Below are 22,574 nucleotides of genomic sequence, written 5' to 3'. Positions count from 1 at the left end.
AAGACTGACTAAAACTAAATCAAATTTTGACATAAAAATTAACACTGCATTCAACAATCTTGGCAGTCTTGGATGCCTGTTGTCCTATCTTCTTGTCTCCATGTCATTTTAACACACAGCAGTGTGACATTAGAGGTTGGGAAAATTTAACCGTGGGACACAGGCATCTGACACAAGTTCCAAATGCTGAATTTTCTGATAGAGATTGCAGTTCTTAAAATGGAGAGTAGATGTGGACCACCAGAAAGGAAATACCTCTGCTATATTTTAGGAAACTGCTTTGGGGAATATTTTGGGGTTACCATGTTGCTTTAATATTTGAGGCTTGAAATGTAACCCTGTTTATTTTGCAGCAGCTAGTAACCTATCCGATGCTTGTAAACCATTGAAGAAGAGGAATCGCAATTCAGATTTGGGCTCAGTTGCACGTGGTGCCCGTAAGAGCCTGTATCCCTTGTCTCTAGCAGATAATGAGGTAATCGAGTGTACACAAGCTGCATTAATGCCATTTAAGGAGCCAGCTAACCTACCAGATTGGTAATAAAGAACATGCTTTCATTATAGGTATCTGACGAGAGGTCTGAATCCCCATCAGAGAGCGCAGATGAGTCAGTCATGTCAAAAAAGTCTGAAAAAGGAAGTTCAAAGAAAGAGCTTGTCTGCCAGGTAATTTTACACTACCCTACAAACATGCATCATTGTTTGATTGCTTAGACCAGAAGTATAAGAAAACACAATGCTATGAACAGCCTTATTATCATTGCAATAGGGTAAAATGTTTTGAAAATCTTCTTGCCTTTGTCAAGCATTTCATTTGTTAAAATTTTTTTGTGCAGTAGCACAAGCAGCATTTAAATGGTACTTTCTGTGTTTGTTATAAGATGCTAGCATTGCTTTTTACTACTTTGTAACTTGTAGTTAGTAAATTATCAGGATCCTGCACCTCCTGTCCTACAGTCTAAGCAAAATCGTAGTGGTACTTTAAACTGCTTAGATATATCTAAATTGTACAGGAGACAGGCAGATTACTCATGGATCCTGGGCTGTAGACTCATTTTTCACAGAGAAAATGTTTTTTTTTTTTTTTTTTTTTAATTTTATCTTCAAATACTTCAATGCCTTCTAATGCCACAAATAGAAGCAGCGTATCAGGATCTGTGCAACCTTGGTAAACCTTGAAAGCCATACCCAGACCCCACAATATGGGATGACCTGTAACATTTCGGGTACTGGATCCTGCAGGGGTGCTCACATTGGCACAACTACAGGGTACATTCCTTTGGAACTCACACCCTTAAGACATCTTCAGGGGTAAGCCCAACAGGAATGGTAAAGCCTGGGCTTTATATACATTTTAGCGTTGTGAAAGGTAAGACTGTTGCCCTGTATAAGTCTGACTGTGACTGGTAAACATCATGGCGATTATTTGAATTGTATTCACCACTGTAAACTTTTCAAATTTGACATTAGTCCATACAGAGCTTCTGGTGGATGACCCGGTTGCTGCCTTAACCTTCTGGGCACACGTACATTATTGAAAGGACCAGGCTAAAGGCAGCCAGTACAAAACGGCAATCAAACATTCGCACTGCCAGAGACCCACCCAACATTCCATCTTATTGCAATAATTCAACCCTTGCTCCAGAGCAGGAACAGGGTCTAACACTGGTCTCTGCATCCGATTCTAGCTCCATTTCAGGCAACAAGAAGAGGCCTGTTCGACAAAAGCAGACGTTTCAGCATCAATGTCACCATTCCTCTGACGAATGAAAGCTTTAATAAACCTTTTTTCTTTTGTTCATTGACAAACACAGCTTCTGATTCTTCTTAACCATTCGGTTATACTGCCCTCTACAGGAGTAGGACACTAGGCAGGAAAAAGCTTCCCTACACCTATGGGCAGTCCCAGGGGGCTATTACAGCCTCTCTCAGCTATAGGCACTTAGTTTTTTTTCTGCCTAGTCAGGAGTAAGGACCTAGTTCCTTGCTGGGATCTTCAGTCCTGGCAATTTTTTCCTTTTAACCACTTGTGAACCGGAAGATTTTCCCCCTTAATTACCAGGCCATTTTTTGCGATTCGGCACTGCGTTACTTTAACTGACAATTGCGCGGTCGTGCGATGCTTTATCCAAATAAAATTGAGGTCTTTTTTTCCCCACAAATAGCTTTCTTTTGGTGGTATTTGATCACCTGTGCGATTTTTTTTTTTTTTTTATTTTTTTTTTATTAAAATCAAATCTTTTCATTATTATAGGTCAATTTTTTTTATTCTGCTACATATTTTTGGTAAAAAAAAAACATATTTTGATTGGTTTTGCTTCAAGTTATCGTGTCTTCAAACTAGGGGAAAGATTTGTCTTTTTTTTTTTTTACTAGTAATGGCAGCGATCAGCGATTTTTAGTGGGACTGCGACATTGCGGTGGATGGATCGGACACCTTACTGACACTTTTGGGTGGACCAGTGACATTACTACAGTAATCAGTGCTAAGAATGTGTGAGCAATATATCATTTCAATGACAACTTTGTGTAAAAAAAAAAAAAAAAAAAATGTTTTTTCAAACACCAGTGACAAAAAAAATGAAATATTCAATGAGCTCAACATGCCTCTCAGGACATTCCTTAGGATGTCTACTTTCCAAAAAGTGGTAGTTTGGGGGGGGGGTTTGTACTGCCTTGCCATTTTAGCACTTCATGAAATGAGATAGGCAGTCAGAAATTAAAGCTGCGTAAATTTCAGTATTTACACCAAAGTTTGTAGACGCTATAACTTTTGCGCAAACCAATAAAAATACGCTCATTTAATTTTTTTTTGTCAAAGACATGTAGCTAAATATATAATAAAATAGAGTCGCGCTAAAAGATAAATGTAAAACTGTGATGACACATAATGCAGCAACAATGACTATAACTGTAAGTCCCCTCTCAGTTGTAGTTCAGCCTCAGTTCATATACAGTTCATGATGAAAAATTAGATATAAGATTTCCACCCTGGTGCTTGGTAAAACGGACAGCTTGTGAATCCCTCCACCATATACAGCCTCTTACCAGAGAGGAATGGAAGACGCACAGTAAGTAGTTATAGGACTACTTTGCCTGTTCCCAGCATATCAGCTCCAGTAAGGTCCGGCCATGGAGTCTACACCAAAGTAGATAGATACACAGCCACTTGAACAGGAACCACTCTCAGGGGGTAGATGTATTTATGGATGGAAAAAGAAGGCAAGACAGGTCCATAGCGTGATACTGTTTTCAGTAAGCAATTTAATCAAAAAGCCACATCAAACTCACCGAGTATAAAAACAAGTATAGCCTGTAGCCACAGCGTGGACAGCGAAGCGGAGCGGGCACTGCCGATTTCCGGGTGTGACGGATGACGTAAGTTCGGCTCCTCCCCGAAGCTTTTCGTCGATAGGACGTTCTCAAGGGGGCGTGTAGCTAAATATATTTTGGCCCAAAAAAATGACATAAATTGAGTATATTGGATATTTTTTAAAAGACAAAGTTGAAAATGTCATTTTTTCGCAAAAAAGCGCAGAGGTGATCAAATACCACCAAAAGAAAGCTCTGTTTGTGGGGAAAAAAGGATGTAAATTTTGTTTGGGTACAGCATTGCATGACCGCGCAATTGTCAAAGTCACGAAGTGGCAAGTTGAAAAAAGGGGTCTGGTCAGGAAGGGGGTAAAATCTTCCGCGGCTTAAGTGGTTAATAAGGGATCCAGTTGCTCTTCAATCTAATCTGGAGATCATGCATTATCTGGAGCTCATGCCTGCAGTCTCAAGCTTCTGTGTAGATTGGATTAATGTCTTGATGCTTCTTTCTCAGGTGAGTGAGTCTCTTTGTCTTAACATGAGAAGGACTCTGTGGCTCAAGTGCTTGACTGCAGAACCAGCACATAAAAAGTGCCTGCTTCACATACTCTGAGGGATATCATCTCTTCAGAGCTGCTTTGGACACCATAATAAATGTCAGGGGAGCAAGAGCACCCACCTTCCTTAAAAAGGATAGGGCTCAGCCTGGGAAGCCTCATATCTTAATACTGAAAATGCCTGTTGATCTTGTCCGAAATGGTGTCCTTGATTAACTGAAGCAAAGACTTTCTTATTTGTGTGTAAACTACTAAACCCGTCACCTCTATGTAACGGAGATCAACAAAGAGAGATCTATTTGAAGTCCAGCTTGAGTGACCACCATGGTCTTGGGGTTTAGACATGCTTTAAAGTAATACTTGACACACCCTGTTTAATTTATATTTCCCCTTCTATTTCTTTATGTGGATGGTGGCACTGTAACTCAAAAAAAAAATTAAAAAATCTAAGTACCTTTTTTCTAATCGATATACATCTGTCACATAATCCAGTTCTTACATAAGCAGGTGGAGCTTCTAGTACCCTGCTGCTGGTCACATGGTAAAATAAAAACCAGCCCTTGGAATACAGGGTAAAAATAGTTTCTCTTACGTCCTCCGACAGTCGCCGCCTCTTCATATTCGTCACATATGGGGTATTAGACTTTGCTCCGAAGGAGTAGCTAGGCAACAGAATATGTTAACAATAAAGCTTTTAACATATCCCACCCTCAAGGGGTGGTCCCCTCAGTCAATACCCTCCTACTTCCTGCAACCATATCTCAGTTTTAATGTCTAGCTTGTCAGGAGTGGCTGGCTCTCTCTGTGCTGAGACTTTCTGTCCCAGACTCTTTATTCTTTTTTACAATTTTGTTTGAGTTTTTCTCTCTACCTTTACTTAGCTGTTATTTTGTCAGCGTTAGTTAGTTCTTCGGATGAAGAGGATCATGCGGACTGGGTCTCGGGCTGATCCCCCTGGACGGCTCCGCGGGTCTTCACCAAGGTGCTTGCACCGGTTCTGGCATTATTGAGGGCCCAGGGCGTTTCTGTCCTGGGGTATCTGGACGACATTCTGGTTCGGTCTGCGACCAGCCAGGGCCTGGAGAAGGACCTGTCTGTCACGATGCAAACTCTGCAGGAGTTTGGTTGGACGATAAATTTTCCAAAGTCGACACTGAGTCCGTCGGTTCGTCTCCCCTATCTGGGAATGATTCTGGACTCGGTGCAGGCGAAGGTCTTCCTGCCGGAAGACAAACTCAGGACTCTCCGGGAGGAAGTCAGGTCCCTCAGGGACGTTCCGAACTCGTCTCTGCGGACGTGTATGAGATGTCTGGGATTGATGGTCTCGGCCTTCGAGGCGATTCCTTTCGCCCAGTTTCACACGCGGGGTCTCCAAGCGGAGATCCTGTCCAGGTGGGACGGGCGACCTCAATCTCTGGATCTTCAAATCTCGTTGAGTCATCGCACCAGAGGAAACCTTCTGTGGTGGCTCCAGTCCCCGTTGGTGTCCGGGGGCGAGGCGTTTCGTCCGATCTCGTGGACGGTAATCACCACGGATGCCAGCCTGTCGGGCTGGGGTGGAGTTCTGGGCGTTCTGTCCGCCCAGGGGACTTGGTCGGAGGGGGAGTCTTCCCTTCCGATCAACATTCTGGAATTGCGTGCGATAAGTCTCTGTCTTCATCGCTGGACGGACCGGCTGCAGGGTTGCCCGGTTCGGGTGCAGACTGACAATGCCACGGCGGTGGCCTACATCAACCACCTAGGGGGCACCAGGAGTGCCCGAGCGGCTCGAGAAGTGGCCGACATTCTGTCTTGGGCCGAGACTCATGTCCCGGCGATAACGGCGGTTCACATTCCGGGAGTGGAGAACTGGCAGGCGGACTATCTGAGTCGCCAGACCCTGGATCAGGGGGAATGGTCTCTCCACCCGGCTGTCTTCCAGATGTTGTGCGCGAAGTGGGGTCTTCCAGATGTGGACCTGTTCGCGTCTCGCCTCAACAACAAGGTGAAGAGGTTCGTGGCAAGGACGCGCGACCCTCGGGCAGACGCGTCGGACGCGTTAGTGGCCCCGTGGCATCAGTACAGGCTGATGTACGTGTTTCCACCGATTCAGTTGCTGTCCAGGTTCCTTCGCAGGTTACACTCGGAACGCAACACGGTGATTCTTGTGGCACCGGACTGGCCTCGCCGGTCCTGGTACGCAGACCTCGTGAATCTGGCGGTCGACGCCCCGTGGCGTCTACCTCTTCGAGACGATCTACTGTCTCAAGGACCGATATACCATCCTGCTTTACAGTCGCTGGCTTTGACGGCCTGGCTGTTGAGACCGAGGTCCTGAAGGAGAGGGGTCTCTCTCCGGAGGTCGTTCATACTTTAATCAACGCGAGGAAGTCTTCCTCAGGGAAGGTTTATTACCGTTCTTGGAAGGCCTATTTTGCCTGGTGTGAGTCCAGGGGGTTTTCACCCCGCACGTACTCGGTGTCCCGTGTGCTGTCTTTCCTTCAAACGGGTGTTGATCAGCGTTTGGCGCTGGCTACGATAAAGGGTCAGGTGTCTGCTCTGGCCGTTCTGTTTCAACGTCCCGTGGCTTCCAACCCATTGGTTGGCACCTTTGTTCAGGGTGTGCGGCATCTGGTTCCCCCTAGGCGGGATCCTCTGCCCCCTTGGGACTTGAATCTCGTTCTATCTGTGTTACAACGTGCTCCTTTTGAACAGATCAGGGAGATCTCGTTGTCTATGTTGTCCAAAAAGGTCGCCTTTTTGGTGGCGATCACTTCGGCTCGCAGAGTGTCGGAGCTGGCGGCTTTGTCCTGCAAGTCTCCGTACCTGGTTATTCATTTGGATAAGGTGGTCTTGCGACCTAATCCTTCTTTTCTTCCGAAACGAGTTTCGGAATTCCATCTTAATGAGGATATTGTCTTGCCTTCGTTGTGCACGAAGCCTAAACATCCAAAGGAGGTGAGATTGCACTCTCTGGATGTTGTTCGGGCGATAAGGGTTTACCTTAAATCGACTGAGTCTTTTCGAAAGACGGACTCCTTGTTTGTTCTTCCAGAGGGTCCTCGGAAGGGCATGGCGGCTTCGGCCTCTACCATCGCCAAATGGATCAGGCAGACCATTGAACAGGCCTATGCTTTGCAGGGGAAGGTTCCCCCCTGTGCCTGTGAAGGCGCACTCTACTAGATCTCTGAGTACGTCTTGGGCCTGTCGTCATGGGGCTTCTGTAGCCCAGGTGTGTAAGGCGGCGACCTGGTCGACCGTGCACACTTTCACAAAATTCTACAAAGTAGATGTTCAGGCATCGGCAGATGCTTCCTTTGGCCGCAAGGTTCTTAGTGCGGCTGTTCCCTAGGGTCCCTTGTTGGGGGCTCCTGGCTGTTGGGATAGGTTTTGTATCCCCTGGTTATTTGTCTTTTCCTGGGTTGTTGCTCCTGTTGAGCACTTGTTTTTTGCTGTTGCCCAGCTGGTTTCCTTCCTTTGGTAAGGTTCCTTTCCTTGATGCGGAGACTGCGTTGCCTTTCGGCGCGGATGCGTTTCCCACCCCTCATGTTTGCACTGCTTTGGGACGTCCCCATATGTGACGAATATGAAGAGGCGGCGACTGTCGGAGGACGTAAGAGAAAACGGAATTTTTGTAAAATCTTACCTGTAAAATTCCTTTCTCTGAGTCCTCCGACAGTCGCCGCCCCCGCCCCTCTTTTGGGGTTTGGTTGTATACTCTACTGCTATTCCACTAAAACTGAGATATGGTTGCAGGAAGTAGGAGGGTATTGACTGAGGGGACCACCCCTTGAGGGTGGGATATGTTAAAAGCTTTATTGTTAACATATTCTGTTGCCTAGCTACTCCTTCGGAGCAAAGTCTAATACCCCATATGTGACGAATATGAAGAGGCGGTGACTGTCGGAGGACTCAGAGAAAGGAATTTTACAGGTAAGATTTTACAAAAATTCCGTTTTTCAGTCGTATAAATATATATTTGAAATCAAATCATTATTATTTTTTGCCAGTAACATGGTGTGGGTGGATTTCTGCCAGTCACAGGCTGTTTCACGCCCCTACAGTCTGTGTCTTAAGCCTCGTACACACGCAACGATTGTTGGCCGACCGATCGGCCGTCTTTTGTCCAGTGTTGTTGTGTTGGTTGAAATGTGCTCTAGACTGCACACAAATTTTCTCGGCCAACAACAACCAACTTCAGAAGTGATGTCATGTGCTGGTTTACTTTCCGTGTGCTTTTTCTTCTCTGAGCATGCCCAGTCTTGCTCATCTGATTTTTGTCTGCCGAAATCTATACTGACTGATGGAAAATCGGCCGTTCTGTTGACGGCCAACAAAAATTTGATAGCATGCACACCAGATTTTGTTCGGCCGAAAAGTCGCAGTCGGTTGTCGGAAGCATACTAACAAGCCGACAATCGGCCGATCGGACGTTGGCCGAAAATTCACGGCCAACAATCGTTGCGTGTGTACGAGGCTTTAGAATAGGAGAGAAGTGAAGCCTCCAATTTACATGTAATCTCCTTCCCCCATTGTCTTTAGCTGGTTAGTGGGCATGAAGGATGGAGGGAGTGGGCTGTCATTTACCTTTGTGTTATATGTAATTTAAGAATCAAGACTGGCTGAACAGAACTACAAACCCTTCATGTTTTTCAACTTTATAGTTGCTTGCATTTGATTTCCTTATTCTTGGATGTGAGGAGCTGTATCAACAGTAAAACTGATATATTTAAAATGCTGACGCTGGTCCGTGCCATGCTTAATATGGTACTGTGCAGTGACCAAAGCTGCGGCTGCCGCCACTTTAAACAGCCGCCAAAGGGTTGTTTGATGATAAATGTATGTGTGACCATGGAAACAATTTTTTGCTCTGGTATGCGTGTTAATGCTATAAAGTGCATAGTGCTAAAATTCTATCTGTGCATGCTAATGAATGTTGATTGATTCCCAAAACTATCCTAAAATGAAATGGAACTATATATAGCAAGTGGCTGGTGCTTATAAAAAGGTTAAAACCTTACAAAACGTATCTAATGATAGAAACAAAAAAATCATATGAAAAGGGCAACAAACGACAACTGTATACATAAGCTTAAAAAGTTGCGTTAAATAAGTCTTTCTGTGACTAGTAAAGTGGCTGGTGCTCTTTAAAAGTGCTTCACAATCATGCGTAAAAAAATTCGAAAATAAAAAATATTCAAAGCTGGTTCATTAGAAAGTTCATCATACTCCCAAAGTGGCATGTGACCTTTAAAGGTGCTCCAACTTATTTGAAGGTAGTGCTTGATGGTGGTGCTCCAAAAACGTGCTCCCCCTCTTGTACCTCACTTACCAGAGAGCTGTCCCCTCTCGGGGGTAACCAGCATCCACAGCACACTGTGGCTGAAACAGCAGACCTCAGATCCACGTCCAAATATGAAACTCTTCTTCCCTTTTAGTTCTCTTGTCCCCTTGTTTTACATGTGGAGATAGTAATACTCCATTGTGCAACACTGTATAGCACTGCAAAAATTCCGATCCTCATTAATCTACTATTGTGTTTTTTAGGTGTGTGAGAAAACTGGGGACCTCTTGCTGTGTGAAGGCCTATGCTTCTCTGCTTTCCATTTGTCATGTATCGGGCTCTCTGAAAGGCCAAGCGGCCAATTTCTGTGTGTAGAGTGTAAATCAGGTGAGTGGGTCTCTTCTCTTCTCTTTAAGCGCATTTTTAAACGGAATATGTACAAAACCAAAGTATCTATGGGAGGAACCTAAAGTCCCTTACACACTATCGGAATACCGTACAAAAAATACCGCTTTCTAAGGGATCGTACGATAATCTGATCGTTCGTACATGGTTTGCGTCAATTTTCTGAAGGGTCAAACGTCAATTTTTTTTTCTCGTACGATTTTTGCTTAATTAGTACAGTTTTCGTCTACAATACAAATACATTACATCCCTTTCGTTTTTATTCTGCAGTACGAAACTTTTCGTACTTTAGTAACCGATTTGTTTTCAATACGACTAGCATGCAAAAAAAAGAAATGGAAGACCATTCGTCCGATAATCTCATCGTGTGCCCTAGGCTTGAAATGAACACTTCTGATGCCTTAAATATATACTAGTATTATGCTTCAAAGGTCTCATGTCGAAGCAGTTTTTTTTTATTCCTGGCACCAAAATCCCTATATCTCTGTTTAGAAAACCAAGCCTATTTTTTTTTTTTTTTTTTAACTGGTATTGCCCTGTTGCAATTTTTCCTATGATTTACACATTGTTTTATAGGGTTGTGTATGGTACTCGGTAACCAATACTTTCTTGGTGTCCATCCTGGTACACACTTTTTTTTTTTTTTTTTTTTCTTCATTTAACCCAGCAGGCTGAACGAAAAAAAAAACTGGAGCGCTCAGGCGGAGAATCCTGTACTAAAAATCCAATGTTGGTACAGAGATCCCCCCCCCTGCTGAGCTATTGTATTCTGACAGGGGGATGCCAGAACACACCAGGGAATGCTTTCAGCCATTGGCTGAGAATGGTGTGTGATTGGGAATTGGTAGGCCTTTTCCTGTCATGCCCCCCTCAACATAAGCCGGACATTTGGAGAATGTCAGCTAGTTGGAATACAGCTGTTTACTTACCAGCATGTACAGCTAAGGGCCACTTATAAGGGAGTAACACCTGGCCTTCTGTACAGGGTCCAGGCCCCATAAGCTCAACAGGGTGCTCAGGAGCAGCAGGAGTGGGTGCAGTTTCTGGAATCAATCCCCCCCCCATGGACCTCCCTGTGTTTACAAATGCTTCAGTTTATGAATGTACAAGGAGCCTCTGTGTAAGGGTGTCCCTGTATGGAGCGCCTCTGCAGCCTAGTGCTGCAGGGAGAGGATTGCGGAATCGGTGTCCTCAATCTTTCTCTTTCTCAAAAGTGAGACATTGGCTGTCTATTTAGAGCCCAGATATTTCACCAACTTTCAGAGCCCATTCACACTAGCATGACTTGTGAGGCAACTTGTGTAGCCCCAGGTCGCTTGACATAACAAAAGCAATGTTAATCAGTGCCGTCTTAATTGGCACTACTGAAGTCGCTCCGACTTCAGAAAAGGGTCCTGTACTACTTTTGAGGCGACCTGTGATCCGACTGTCCCATATACTTCAATGGGAGTCGCCTCCTTATCTTAATTGACACGACTTGTTATCAGACTTTCCAGGAAGAAGAAAGAGATTAGCCAGGCATTGCCCACAGACAAAGTCGCCTATCTCTTCAAAGTAGTGCACAAGTCTCTTCCAAGTCACGGGGCGACTTTCTGGTCGTGGTAGTGTGAACCGGCTCTCACAGGACTGTTCAAAATAAATAAAACGAAAATTGTTAAAAAAAATAACATAAATAGGGGGTCATTCTCACAGGAATTCTGGTTGCATGAATAAAAATGTTTGTTCATGCAGCTTGAGCCGCCTGTTAGGCTTGGTTCACTGTTCCCCATGAAAAAGCAGCCCTGTGTATTCTTCATGTAATGATGTATTGAATTTTGCGTGTGAATTACCCTGTGCTTGTATTTTTATTTATTTATTTTTTTCCTGTTAATGCCTGGATTCTCTCTCACACACTTTCTGTCCCTGTGAAGGTATTCACACATGCTTTATATGCAAGCAGAAGGATGCAGAAGCCAAACGGTGCAGTGCGTTAAATTGTGGAAAGTTCTACCACGAGTCTTGTCTGAGGAAGTACCCTCTGGCTGTGTTTGACAACAAAGGCTTCCGCTGCTCTCTTCACCACTGTGCAAGCTGCCTTGTGTCGAAGTCCAACAGCGTCAGAGTTATAAAAAGTGAGCTACACTTCTTTCACTAAGGATGTCTACACAAAATTAATCTGATCTGTGTTTAACCTGTAAAAGCTTATCTGTTGCCAAAAGTCATGTTTATATTTTTAATGTCCATTTATATTGCAAGCTGTTTTTATTACCTGTGCATTCCAGTAATTTGTATTTTTAAATCACTTGCTGTTTCCCTTACTGACTCCATGCCAGGAAGCAGGTTAGTTTCGATCATTGTGTGCAAACATTCCTGTGACAGACTGACAATTCCAACTAGTTATCGGTGCAGGAATTGTCCAGTGTCTACATAGACTGTCAAATGTGTCGGAATGCAGAGGAATGACAGAAATCACACTAGGTGCTTTGACTGAGGCGATTACATACTTTAGAAAGAGATATATACTTTAGAAAGATATACTTTAATGTTTTCAATTCTGAGGTTTACAACCACTTGACCTCCAGAAGGTTTACCCACACACACACACACACACACACACACACACACACACACACACACACACACACACACACACACACACACACACACACACACCTTTCATTTGGTGGTATTTGATCCCCTCTGCGGTTTTTTTTTTTTTTTTTTTTTTATTTTTTGGGCTATAAATTAAAAAAATTTAACAAAAAATATATTTAATTTTCGCTATAAAACATACCCAATAATAAAAAAATGTAAAACTATTTTCTTCCATTTAGGCCAATATATAACTGGCGGCAATTAGTGACTAATAGTGGGACTGCAATATTGCGTTGGACATTCGGGACACTGACACTCTTGATCAGTGCTAAAAAAATTGGTGCGGTCACTGTACTAATGACACTGGTTGGGAAGGGGTTAACATCGGCGATCAAAGGGTTAAATGTGTGCCTGACCAGTGCTTTACTACTCTGAGGGAGGTGCTTGTACTAGAAGGCATGGATCGGTGTTTCTGTTTGGTAGGCACACAGGATCCGTGTCTTCTGTAGTGAGTGAACGGCGATCTGCCTTGTTTACATAGGCAATCCGCTGTTTTGCCTGTGGTACCGAAGCATCGGCAGGTGCCAGCAGACATTGGGTGAGAGAGCGAGCAGTAGGATCCAACCATGTTTTTTGCAGAATATAGAAAATGAATCCCATAAGAGTGAGTACGAACAGCATGTAATACATCATTTATTGATCGTAAGCATATAGGTGGTGACCTTATACATTACATTATATTTCTCTTTTGTTCATTGATGGACACAGCTCCTGATCGTCTTAACCATTGGGTTATACTGCCCCCTACAGGAGTAAGACACTAGGCAGAAGAAAACGCTTATTGGCAGTCCCAGGGGTATACTCCCTCTCTCGGTTATAGGTACTCAATTTTTTTTTCTGCCTAGTCAGGAGTAAGGACCTAGTTTCTTGCTGGGATCTTTGCCGGACTGGGCGGCGGGCTGGATAATCTAGATTAGTGATTCTCAACTCCTGTCCTCGGTACCCGCTAACAGGCTAGATTTAAGTATTACCTTGGGGAGATGCAGACTAGAATACTGCAATCACTAAGTAACAAATTATATCACCTGTGATGTGTTTGTTATTTTAAAAACCTGACCCGTTATTGGGTCCTGAGGACAGGAGTTGAGAACTGCTGATTTAGATCCAGTGATCACCCCAGTCTGGCCAGTGAGCGCACGCAGACCTCAGCTCCGCACTAGGTCGGCCTCGACATAGCCCCACCAAACGGGGGCTGGCTTGTAAGTTAAACGTCTCGCGAGGTCACATATGACTGGGTCTCAGCCCAAATCGCGGCGTTCCTCCTGGCCGACAGCCCCCATTTCGATGGCGAGGAGGTTATGTCTGGAGTGGTGCCCACCTAGTTCCTTGCATGTTGAATAGCTGTCGTCTACCCCCCTCTCCACCTGGAGGGTTTTGGGGTGGACATGGACCCCTCCTTGGGACGGGCGGACCCCGGGTTCCCTTCCTTCCCATCAGGCGCCCCCCTTAATCTCTCACCATCCCCCCCCCCCCGCCAACTTATGCTGGGAGCGATCAGACTGTGCCTGGAACATTTGACTGATCGTCTTAAGGGATGTCCAGTGCGTATTCTATTGAGCAGTGCCATGGCTTATGCCCGTTACCATGGGGCACAGGAAGTGGAGGTAGCCGGCATTTTAAGGTGAGCAGAGCGGTTCGTTCCGGCCCTCTCTGCCGTACACATTCCCGGGGTCGAAAACTGGCAGGCAGATTACATCAGTCGGCAGGCACTGGTCCAAGGGGAGTGGTCCCTTCATCCGGAGGTGATTTCATCAGTTGTCTCTGGTGGGGCATCCCCGGTGTAATGTTGGCTTCCCGGCTCAACAGAAAGGTGCAGAGGTTAGTGGCTTGGTCATGAGATCCTCTGGCGGACGCCACAGATGCGCTGATGGCCCCATGGGGTCAGTATCGTCTGATTTACGCCTTCCCTCCTCTCAAGATTCTGCCAAGTTTTCTACACAGGATTAAAGAAGAAGAGATTCCGGTGATCTTTGTGGACTGGGCTGGCTTTGCCAGGCTTGGTAAGCCGATCTGGTGCAGCTGGAGGTTGACGTTCCTTGGAAGCTTCCTCTCAGAGAGTATCTGCTGTCCCAAGGACCAATCTTCCATCCTGCTTTACAGTTGTGAGTCCGTGTTTCCAACACTGTTAAAAGCTAGGAAACCTACTTCTATGAAGATCTACTATCGTGCGTGGTGAGTCTATTGGTCTTGTTCGGTGGCTTGGATCTTGACCTTCCTTCAACGTGGGGTTGATCAGAAACTGGCCTTGAGTACTATCAGGGGTCCGGTGTTGCCCTTAGCGGTCTTATTTCAATGATCTTTGGTCACATACTCCCTGGTGCATACTTTTCTTCAGAGAGATAGGCACGTGACACCTCCTGTTGCTGCCGAGGTCGATTTGGTGCTTTGTCCACCAGAAGCCTCTTTTTGAGAATCTTCAGGGGGATTCCCCTGCTTACTGTCCCAGAAGGTGGTCTTTTTGGGGGCTTTCACATATGTGCGCGGGGTGTCGGAATTGGCAGCATTATGCTGTCCACGTTTTAGTTGGGGTTCTTCGCTCTGGTTCGTCGTCCCTTCCTCAGGCTGTCTCCGATTTTCATTTCCCGGTGTCCCAGACCAACACATCTGAGAGAAATTGCTTTGCATGCCTTGGATGTGGACCGGGCAATTATGGTGTAGCTAACAGCTACGGAGTCTTTTTGGAAGGTAGACTCCCTTTTGTGCTCACTGATGGGCCTCAGAAAGGGTTGTCCACTTTCTCTGTGACCCTTTTCCAGATGGATCAGACAGACGGTGGTTTAGGTCTATTCTATCCAGGGTCAGGTTCCTCCTTTCCCTATCGGCGCATTCTACTCGGTTGCTCAGTGCCTCATGGGCCTTCTGTCATTAGGCATCTTTAAGGCAGGTTTGCATGGCGGCCTCCTGGTCGTCTGTGCACACTTTCACAGAGTTCTATAAAGTGGATCTGTTGGTGTCTGCAGATGCTTCCTTTGGCCGCAAGGTTTATGCAGGATGTGGTTTAGAGGCTCTGGTCCTCTTTGAGGGTGTATTGTTGTGGTGTGTGTGTGTTTGGTTTTTTTCTTCAGGTGAGCTCCAGTTGTTTTGATAGAGCTCCTGGTTAGCTATAGTTTACCCTTGGGAATTACCTTTTCGCTGTTCCCACCCCTCATGTTTAACACTTTGGGACATCCCAATGGTTAAGAAGATCAGGAGCTGTGTCCGTCAATGAACGAATGAGAGAGGTGGGATTTTTGACTTACTGTAAAAACCATTTCTCTGATGTTCAACTGACACAGCACCCAGCCCTCTGTGGAGTTGTAATTCTTCTTACACTGCTTGTAACAAACCTGAGTACCTATAGCAGAGAGAGGGAGTATACCCCCTGGGACTGCCTATAGGCGTAGCTAGACTTTTTTTTTTTTTCTGCCTAGTATTTTACTCCTGTAGGGGGGAGGGGGGAAAGAGTATGACCCAGGAGCATCGATGAACATCAGAGAAATGGATTTTAAGGTAAGTCAAAACTCCCATTATTTTCTGAAAGCACATTACTGCTAGGAAGTGCACATTTTCAGTAAAAAAAAAAAAACAAACGCAATAAAATATAAAAAGGCGAGGTGGCACCGAGTAAATGAATACCCAACTTGCCAAACCTTAAAGGAGTTGTAAATGTCAGAAGGTTTTTTTTTTTATCTTAATGCATTCTTTGCATGAAGATAAAAAAACCTGTGTGTAGCAGCCCCCCAGCACCCCGAATACTTACCTGAGGTCCTCCTCTGTTTAGCGATGTCCACGAGTCCCTCAGCTGTTGGGGACTCTCTCTCCTGATTGGCTTGGACACACCTGGGGCACCATTGGCTCTCAAAGTTAGTTAGCCAATCAGGAGGGGGCAGGGGACCGAATGGCAGCTCCGTGTCTGAATGGGACACACGAAGCTGCAGCTCGGCTTAGGTGCCCCCATAGCAAGCTGCTTGCTGTAGGGGCACTAGACAGGAGTGAGCGGCCAGGAGCTGCAACGAGGGACTCGAGAGGAGAATTTAGGCTGCCCTGTGCAAAACCAAAACCAACTGCACAGAGGAGGTAAATATAACATGTTTCTTTAAAAAAAAAAAAAGACTTTACAATCACTTTAATTTTGTGTGCCCCCCCGTGAAATAGCCATAAACTTTAGTATCCTGTATATTCTATATGTAATGCTTCAAACGCCCCCTTTTGGACACTAGTTTAGTGTTACGGAGGAGGTCTTGTGCTAAAATTATTGCTTGCGCTCCAGCCTGTATGGTCGATATGTAACGCATGTATTGCAATCGATGTTTTCGTGCGTAGGCACTCCCCAACTTTATGCGTTTACTCTTGTATACGTTGGGGGGGGGGGGGGTTTATGTGCTTGGGTGTAACTTTACTTTTTTGGTCATTAAATATATGGATCTTTATCAATATTCTATAAATGGAGTACAATACTGGCTTCGCATGCATTAAAAAAGAATTGCAAAAAAATAAATTCTGCACTAATGCCACTGATCAAAACTGTAGCTTTCAAGAAACTTCCCACGTGCATATTTACCAGCACTGACTGAGTGGATGCAGCAGTTAAAGCGGAGTTCCACCCAAAAGTGGAACTTCCGCTTTAGGGAGTCCTGACCCCCCGACATGCCACATTTGGCATGTCATTTTTTGGGGGGGGGGGTGCCTAGTTTTGACAGGTACCCGCTCCCACTTCCGCTCGGAGCGCCGCGGCGCCCTGAGCGGAAGTTCTCCTCTCCCCCTCCCTCCCTGCAATCTTCTGGGACACGTCAGAGGTCCCAGAAGATTGCCGGCCAATCACGGCGCGCAGCGCGACTCGCGCATGCGCAGTGGGTACCCAGCTGTGAAGCCGCAAACTGTAACAGCCGGGTGCCCACAGCAGTGATGCCGGCGCCGAGGGAGAGGATCGAGGCTTCCGGCGGCTGCATCGCTGGACCGTTGGACAGGTGAGTAAATGGCTGGAACTCCGCTTTAAGGAATAGCTCTTGCTATATTGCATTTGATAAAATAAGGCCAGATATTTTTTAGCTGATGTCTATCTGTGCATGGTGTCTGTGTGTTTTTAGTTTTGTGCTTTTGGCTGTTGATTAATTCTAAGCAGTTGTTTATGTCTAACAGATAAACTGATACGTTGCGTCCGCTGCCCAGTTGCTTACCACTGTGGGGAGTCCTGTATCGCAGCGGGATGCACAGTGCTGTCACATTCCAACATCATCTGTACTGCACACTTTGCTGCCAAGAGGGGTAACAGCCATCATGCTCATGTCAATGCGAGCTGGTGTTTCATATGCTCCAAAGGTGAGACTGCCTTTTCTTTTTGATTTTATGTTGATTAGAATTTTGTTCTGGAGATTTCTCTGTGGATGTTCTAAACTAAAATGCATATTACCAGTAGGTGCCTTTAGCGCTTAAATGTTTTTTTTTTTTTTTTTTTTTTCTTTTCATTTCAACTGCCAGAATAAGTTAATACCCTGGCTAAAGAACTGAATAAATGCTCAAACGTGTGGTGCACCTATTCACGTTCGGGAAAAAACGCGGCTTAGGAGTACTTTGAAGCTGCTTTTCTCCTGCCAAAAGAATAGCGTTTAGAAGAGCTCCAGTGTGCATGAAGCCTTAGTTGGCAATGGCAGCTTCCATATTTGTATTAGTCATTCTTTCAGCGTTTCAAATATTTTGATGAATCTGCTTCATAATTTAGAAACATGTTAGACCGTAAAAGAATTAGGGGGCCACCATGGCTTTAAAAAATCTTAGTTGCCTGGCTTAAGGCAATGCTCACATTGCCCCTTGATCCAGATACGTAACCTCTCTAGCAATTCCTAACCTGTCCTGGTACCAAATCTGATGTCTTAGAGCTTAGAGTTAGCAGTGATGTCACCCCTTAAGCTGGCTTTAGATTGGAAAAAAAAAAAAATGGCCGGTCAGTAAGGACTAGATGAATTTTGATCCATCAATGGCTGTTCACATTCAATCCAATGATCAGCTTCTCTTGTACGAGTATATTGGAAACATTTCATTTGTTCAGTGTATTGCAGCCAGTCATCTGGAGTGCTGATCAGTGTATTCCGACCACAGTGGACTCCTTGCTGTCAGAATACAGTAGCACAATGGGCAGGATTCCTCCATCCACCCGTTTGTGTGTATGGGGAAATCCAGTCATTTTTTTATTTTTTTGTATCAGCCTGGTCAGGCTTATCAAATAACAAAGATCCATCTTTGGCCAGCCTTGGTCATGTGATGACAGCGCTTTGACCTAGCGATTTGCTAGCTTCAAGACTGCTTGCTAGTCACTTGGTCCTGAATGGACGAAGGGACCGTTTCTCCATAAATATGTTGAATCCCTGACCTAGAACAAGTATCAAGCAAGTGAGCCCAAAATTCCTGATCTCTCTAGTCTTAAGCTCAGAATGCTTTACAACAGGATTATGCTTAATTTATCATTGATTCTAACTCTTCAGAAACATTTAAATCTTTATACAATAATTAGAGGGGCATTGTATAGAATACTATTCGAGTTCTGAACATAATTTCATATTACACCCATAATATTGCTTTAAAGAGATTGTAAAGGTAAAAAACTATTATACTTGCCTGCTCTGGCCCTAAACCTTTTCTTCTAGGGTTCCTCCACTTGAGTTCTAGGCTCTCCTTCTGCCTGTGCCATCATAGCAACCTGCTTGCTATGGGGACCCTTGTGCAGGCTCTCTCCCAAGCTGGGCTGTGTGTGCAGCTCTGACCTGAGAGCAGCAGTGCTGGATCGAGATGGAACTGATGGGTATATAGCAGGGGCTGATCATGTTAAGTTTTTTTTTTTTTTTTTCTTTATTACCTTAATGCATTAGGATAAAAAGTCAAAGTAGATGTAAACTCATGTCTTGCATGTATATATGCAGTCTTTCTCTTTCTACACACTCTAGAAAGTGCACATCGTGTTAGAAAGCTTTATTTTTCATTCAGGAGTGGGTGGGGAGTCTGGGCATACACTGTGTGTGAGCTGATTGGAGAAAAGGCAAGAAACTTGCAGAGCTGGGGTCTGAATAGATAAGCTCTCTACTTATCAAGCTCCAAGTTCCCTCCCTGACACAAATTTCCTGCTACCCTGGGTGTTGGTGACTAGGACAGGGATGTCCTCTGGGTTCCCTGCGGCGATTGTTGGGCTGGGGGAGCGAAAACTTAGCATCTGCGGGTACGCGTCTAGCGCGGCCGGACTTAGCCAAAAATTTAGGGCGCGGCTTTACAGCCTACTAGTCGAATAGTCGGAAACTGCATGAGGCGGCCCCTGTGAGGGTGGCTGAAGCCACTGCCTCCTGTCAAGGCATCCACCCTCCCCTCCGCTGCCCCTGGGTTGTCGGCTCCGCTGGTTCTCGTTTGCCTACACAAATTTAGCCCGTGGCTTGCGGGCCTACTAGGCCATGCGGCCGAGTCGGGCGCCTCTGTTGGGGGGGCAGCCCTAGTGTGTTTAGCTGAAGCCCCCACTCATCCTTTGGACATCTGCCGGGCTGGGATCTGTGCACTTGCGACTGGGCCTCCCACACACATTTAGGCCGCAGCTTGGTGCCTGCTAGTCCATGTGGCCAGCTTGGCGCCTCCCTTGGAAGGGATGGCGCTGTGGGGGGCAGTTAATTTTTTAAAAGCCTTGCCACCATTATTGTATGGGCCCACCCTGACCCTTTTAGTGATGTGGGACAATCGGGGTACCCTGCCTGCGTGTCCCCTTTTAAGGGGGCAAATTTCTATTATGCCCTCTATGTAGGGCGACCCCCCCCCTTGTTTTTTTGCGGGGTCCAGTAGGTGGTCCATTTGTGGGCCCCTGGTCAGCGTCCCCTTTGCGGAATTGCAGTTGGCGGCCTCCCCTGGTTATGTATTTCCGGGTGAGCTTAGTATATAATGACGCTACTGGGTCTGCGTCCACGCACCCGGGGGGTGTTGTGTAAACAGAAATTGGCCTTGAGTACCATCAAGGGCCAGGCATCTGTTTTGGTGGTCTTATTCAAACGACCTTTGGCCTCCCACTCCCTGGTGCGTACCTTTCTTCAGGTTGTCCGACATTTGCTTCCTTCAGTGCAGGCTGTATTGCCGCCCTGGGATCTTAATGTGGTGCGTTCAGCTTTACAGAAACCTCCCTTTGAAATTTTGGGAGGTCTCCCGGCTTGCATTACCCCAGAATCCCGGGGACTTCGACAGGAGTGGGATATAGAAAACAGGATCAACCATATTTATTTATTTTTTTGCAGGAAACAAATCTCATAGTGATGGAATAGGAACAGCATGTAGTACACCATTTTGATATTTTATGATGTGGGTTTAGTTACACTTTAAGCCTTTGCAACAACTTTAAAATTATCGAGTCGTGTATTAACAGTTTAGTAGTCCTGATAATATGCAGTTCCAGTCAGTGTTTTTTTTTTTTTTTTCTTTTTTGCAAGTGAAGTGTAAATTGTGGGTCTCCCTTATTTGTTTTGGTACAGGTGGAAGTCTCTTGTGCTGTGAGTCTTGTCCCTCTGCTTTTCACCCCGAATGCTTGAATATTGAAATGCCCGAGGGAACCTGGTTTTGCAATGACTGCAGAGCAGGAAAAAAACCACGATACCAAGACATCATTTGGGTGAAACTGGGCAACTACAGGTATGGTTGCCATCACTATTACATTTTAAAAAAATGTTGGTCTTTACTCCTTGACCCAAAGATCTTTCAGACCTGTCCATTGTTTGTGTTGTAAGGTTGCCCCCCATTTTTTTTTTTATTTGGAACACTTTATTTTATGAGGACTGTTAATTGCTGAGTAAACACATTGTCTTTCTTTATCAAGTGCATTCAAATTGCTTTATGTTTGAAAAACAGATGGTGGCCTGCAGAAGTGTGTCACCCCAAAAACATTCCTCCGAATATTCAAAACATGAAGCACGAGATTGGAGAGTTCCCAGTTTTCTTTTTTGGTTCCAAAGACTATTACTGGACCCACCATGCTCGAGTTTTCCCTTACATGGAGGGCGATCGAGGAAGCAAACATCACGGTGTAAAAAGCATTGGCAAGGTCTTTAAAAATGGTATGTCTGTACAGTAACTATGTTAAGCAGTGGAGCTGGGTACTGTTTAGGACCCCAAATGTGGGTCATTGTTTAAGATCCCCAAAATTTTTCTGAATAGGACAATGCCATGTCAAAATATTTTAACATTAATGAAAATATTTGATGGAAAACGGTTTTTGATCCCAATCAGGCTTTTATTCAGCCTTTTTTCTTACTACTTAACAGCTTTGCAAGAAGCAGAAGATCGTTTCTGTGAGATAAAATCACAGCGGAAAGCAAAAGAAACTCAGGAAAATGAAAAAAAGCCACCACCATATAAGCACATAAAGGTATAAATATTAACAAAAAATAGTGGATAGTTTACTCTGTTGATAATGCTTGATGTTCTTTCTGTCCATATACATTGAATAGGTCATGGTGTGCCTAATTCTTTACCACTTGCCTGCTGCACGCTGTAGCTTTACTGCTACAGTACAGCTGCTCAGAATCATGTGTTTACATACATGATTCTGCATTTCCAGGTAGGGGGTGCACACCTGGTTGTGCTTTCACATGCCGATCACTGGTTCCCGTCCAATGATTTATGGCCAGAACCCGCAGGTCGGCAGAGGGCATGAGAGGAGAGCTTTGTGCATGTAAACACACCGCTCTTTGACAGCGGCGATGTGTCAGTTTGCAAAGCACTGTATAAAAACAGGCAGATTGCAAAGTCACTTTAGCACGCAGTAAACCTTGTTTACCACACATTTAACACTTTGCCCCAGATGTTAACCCCTTTCCAGCCAGTGTCATTGGTACAGTGGCAGTTAGCCAGTTCCCTCAAAGTGTAATTTTTTGCCCGCTGTCCCATTATAAGTCGCTGATCACCGTCATTACTAGTGTAAAAGTAAAAAAAAAAAAAGACAATATATAGCTGTTTGTAGACGCTGTTGTGCAAATCAATTAATATACACTTATTGGTCTTGCTTTTTTTTTTTTTTTTTTTTTTTTATGAGATATGTAGCAAAATACATTTTGGCCTAAATGTTATGAAGAAAATCTATTTTTAACATTTTTTTTTTTTAATGTATGTGTTTTATAGCAGAAAGTAGAAAAAATTTTTTTTTCCCATAATGTAGGCTTTTCTTTTATTTTTTTTTAAGCACCAAAATAAAAAAAAAACCGAGTGGTGATCAAATACCACCAAAATAAATCTCTATTTTCGGGTGGATATAAAGTATGTTTGTATTGCATGGCCACGCAAATACCAGTTAGCGCAGTGCAGAATAGCAAAAAATGGCCTTGCCTGGTCACCAAGGGGGTAAAATCTTGCAGAGGGGAAGTGGTTAAAGAAATATTGTTGAACCCTTAATTATTGTCTCACTGATTCTTTAT

At 44.8% G+C, this 22,574-nt stretch overlaps 1 protein-coding gene across 1 annotated transcript in view; it reads left to right on the top strand.

The window, feature by feature from the left end:
- The window catches only part of NSD2 (nuclear receptor binding SET domain protein 2), a 162,061-nt gene that overhangs the window by 101,786 nt on the left and 37,701 nt on the right, over positions 1-22,574 (top strand). Inside the window, exons 10-17 of the mRNA XM_082252839.1 lie at positions 354-475; positions 565-666; positions 9,396-9,519; positions 11,448-11,648; positions 17,290-17,469; positions 20,640-20,796; positions 21,013-21,218; positions 21,426-21,529. Coding sequence (XP_082108965.1) covers positions 354-475; positions 565-666; positions 9,396-9,519; positions 11,448-11,648; positions 17,290-17,469; positions 20,640-20,796; positions 21,013-21,218; positions 21,426-21,529 — 1,196 coding nt within the window. The remainder of the gene's footprint in view (positions 1-353; positions 476-564; positions 667-9,395; positions 9,520-11,447; positions 11,649-17,289; positions 17,470-20,639; positions 20,797-21,012; positions 21,219-21,425; positions 21,530-22,574) is intronic.

The sequence above is a fragment of the Pelophylax lessonae genome, assembly GCF_965119305.1.
Source record: "Pelophylax lessonae genome assembly, chromosome: 1".
In the NCBI taxonomy this organism is placed as follows: Eukaryota; Metazoa; Chordata; class Amphibia; order Anura; family Ranidae; genus Pelophylax; species Pelophylax lessonae.
This window is presented reverse-complemented; position numbering and strand designations above follow the sequence as displayed.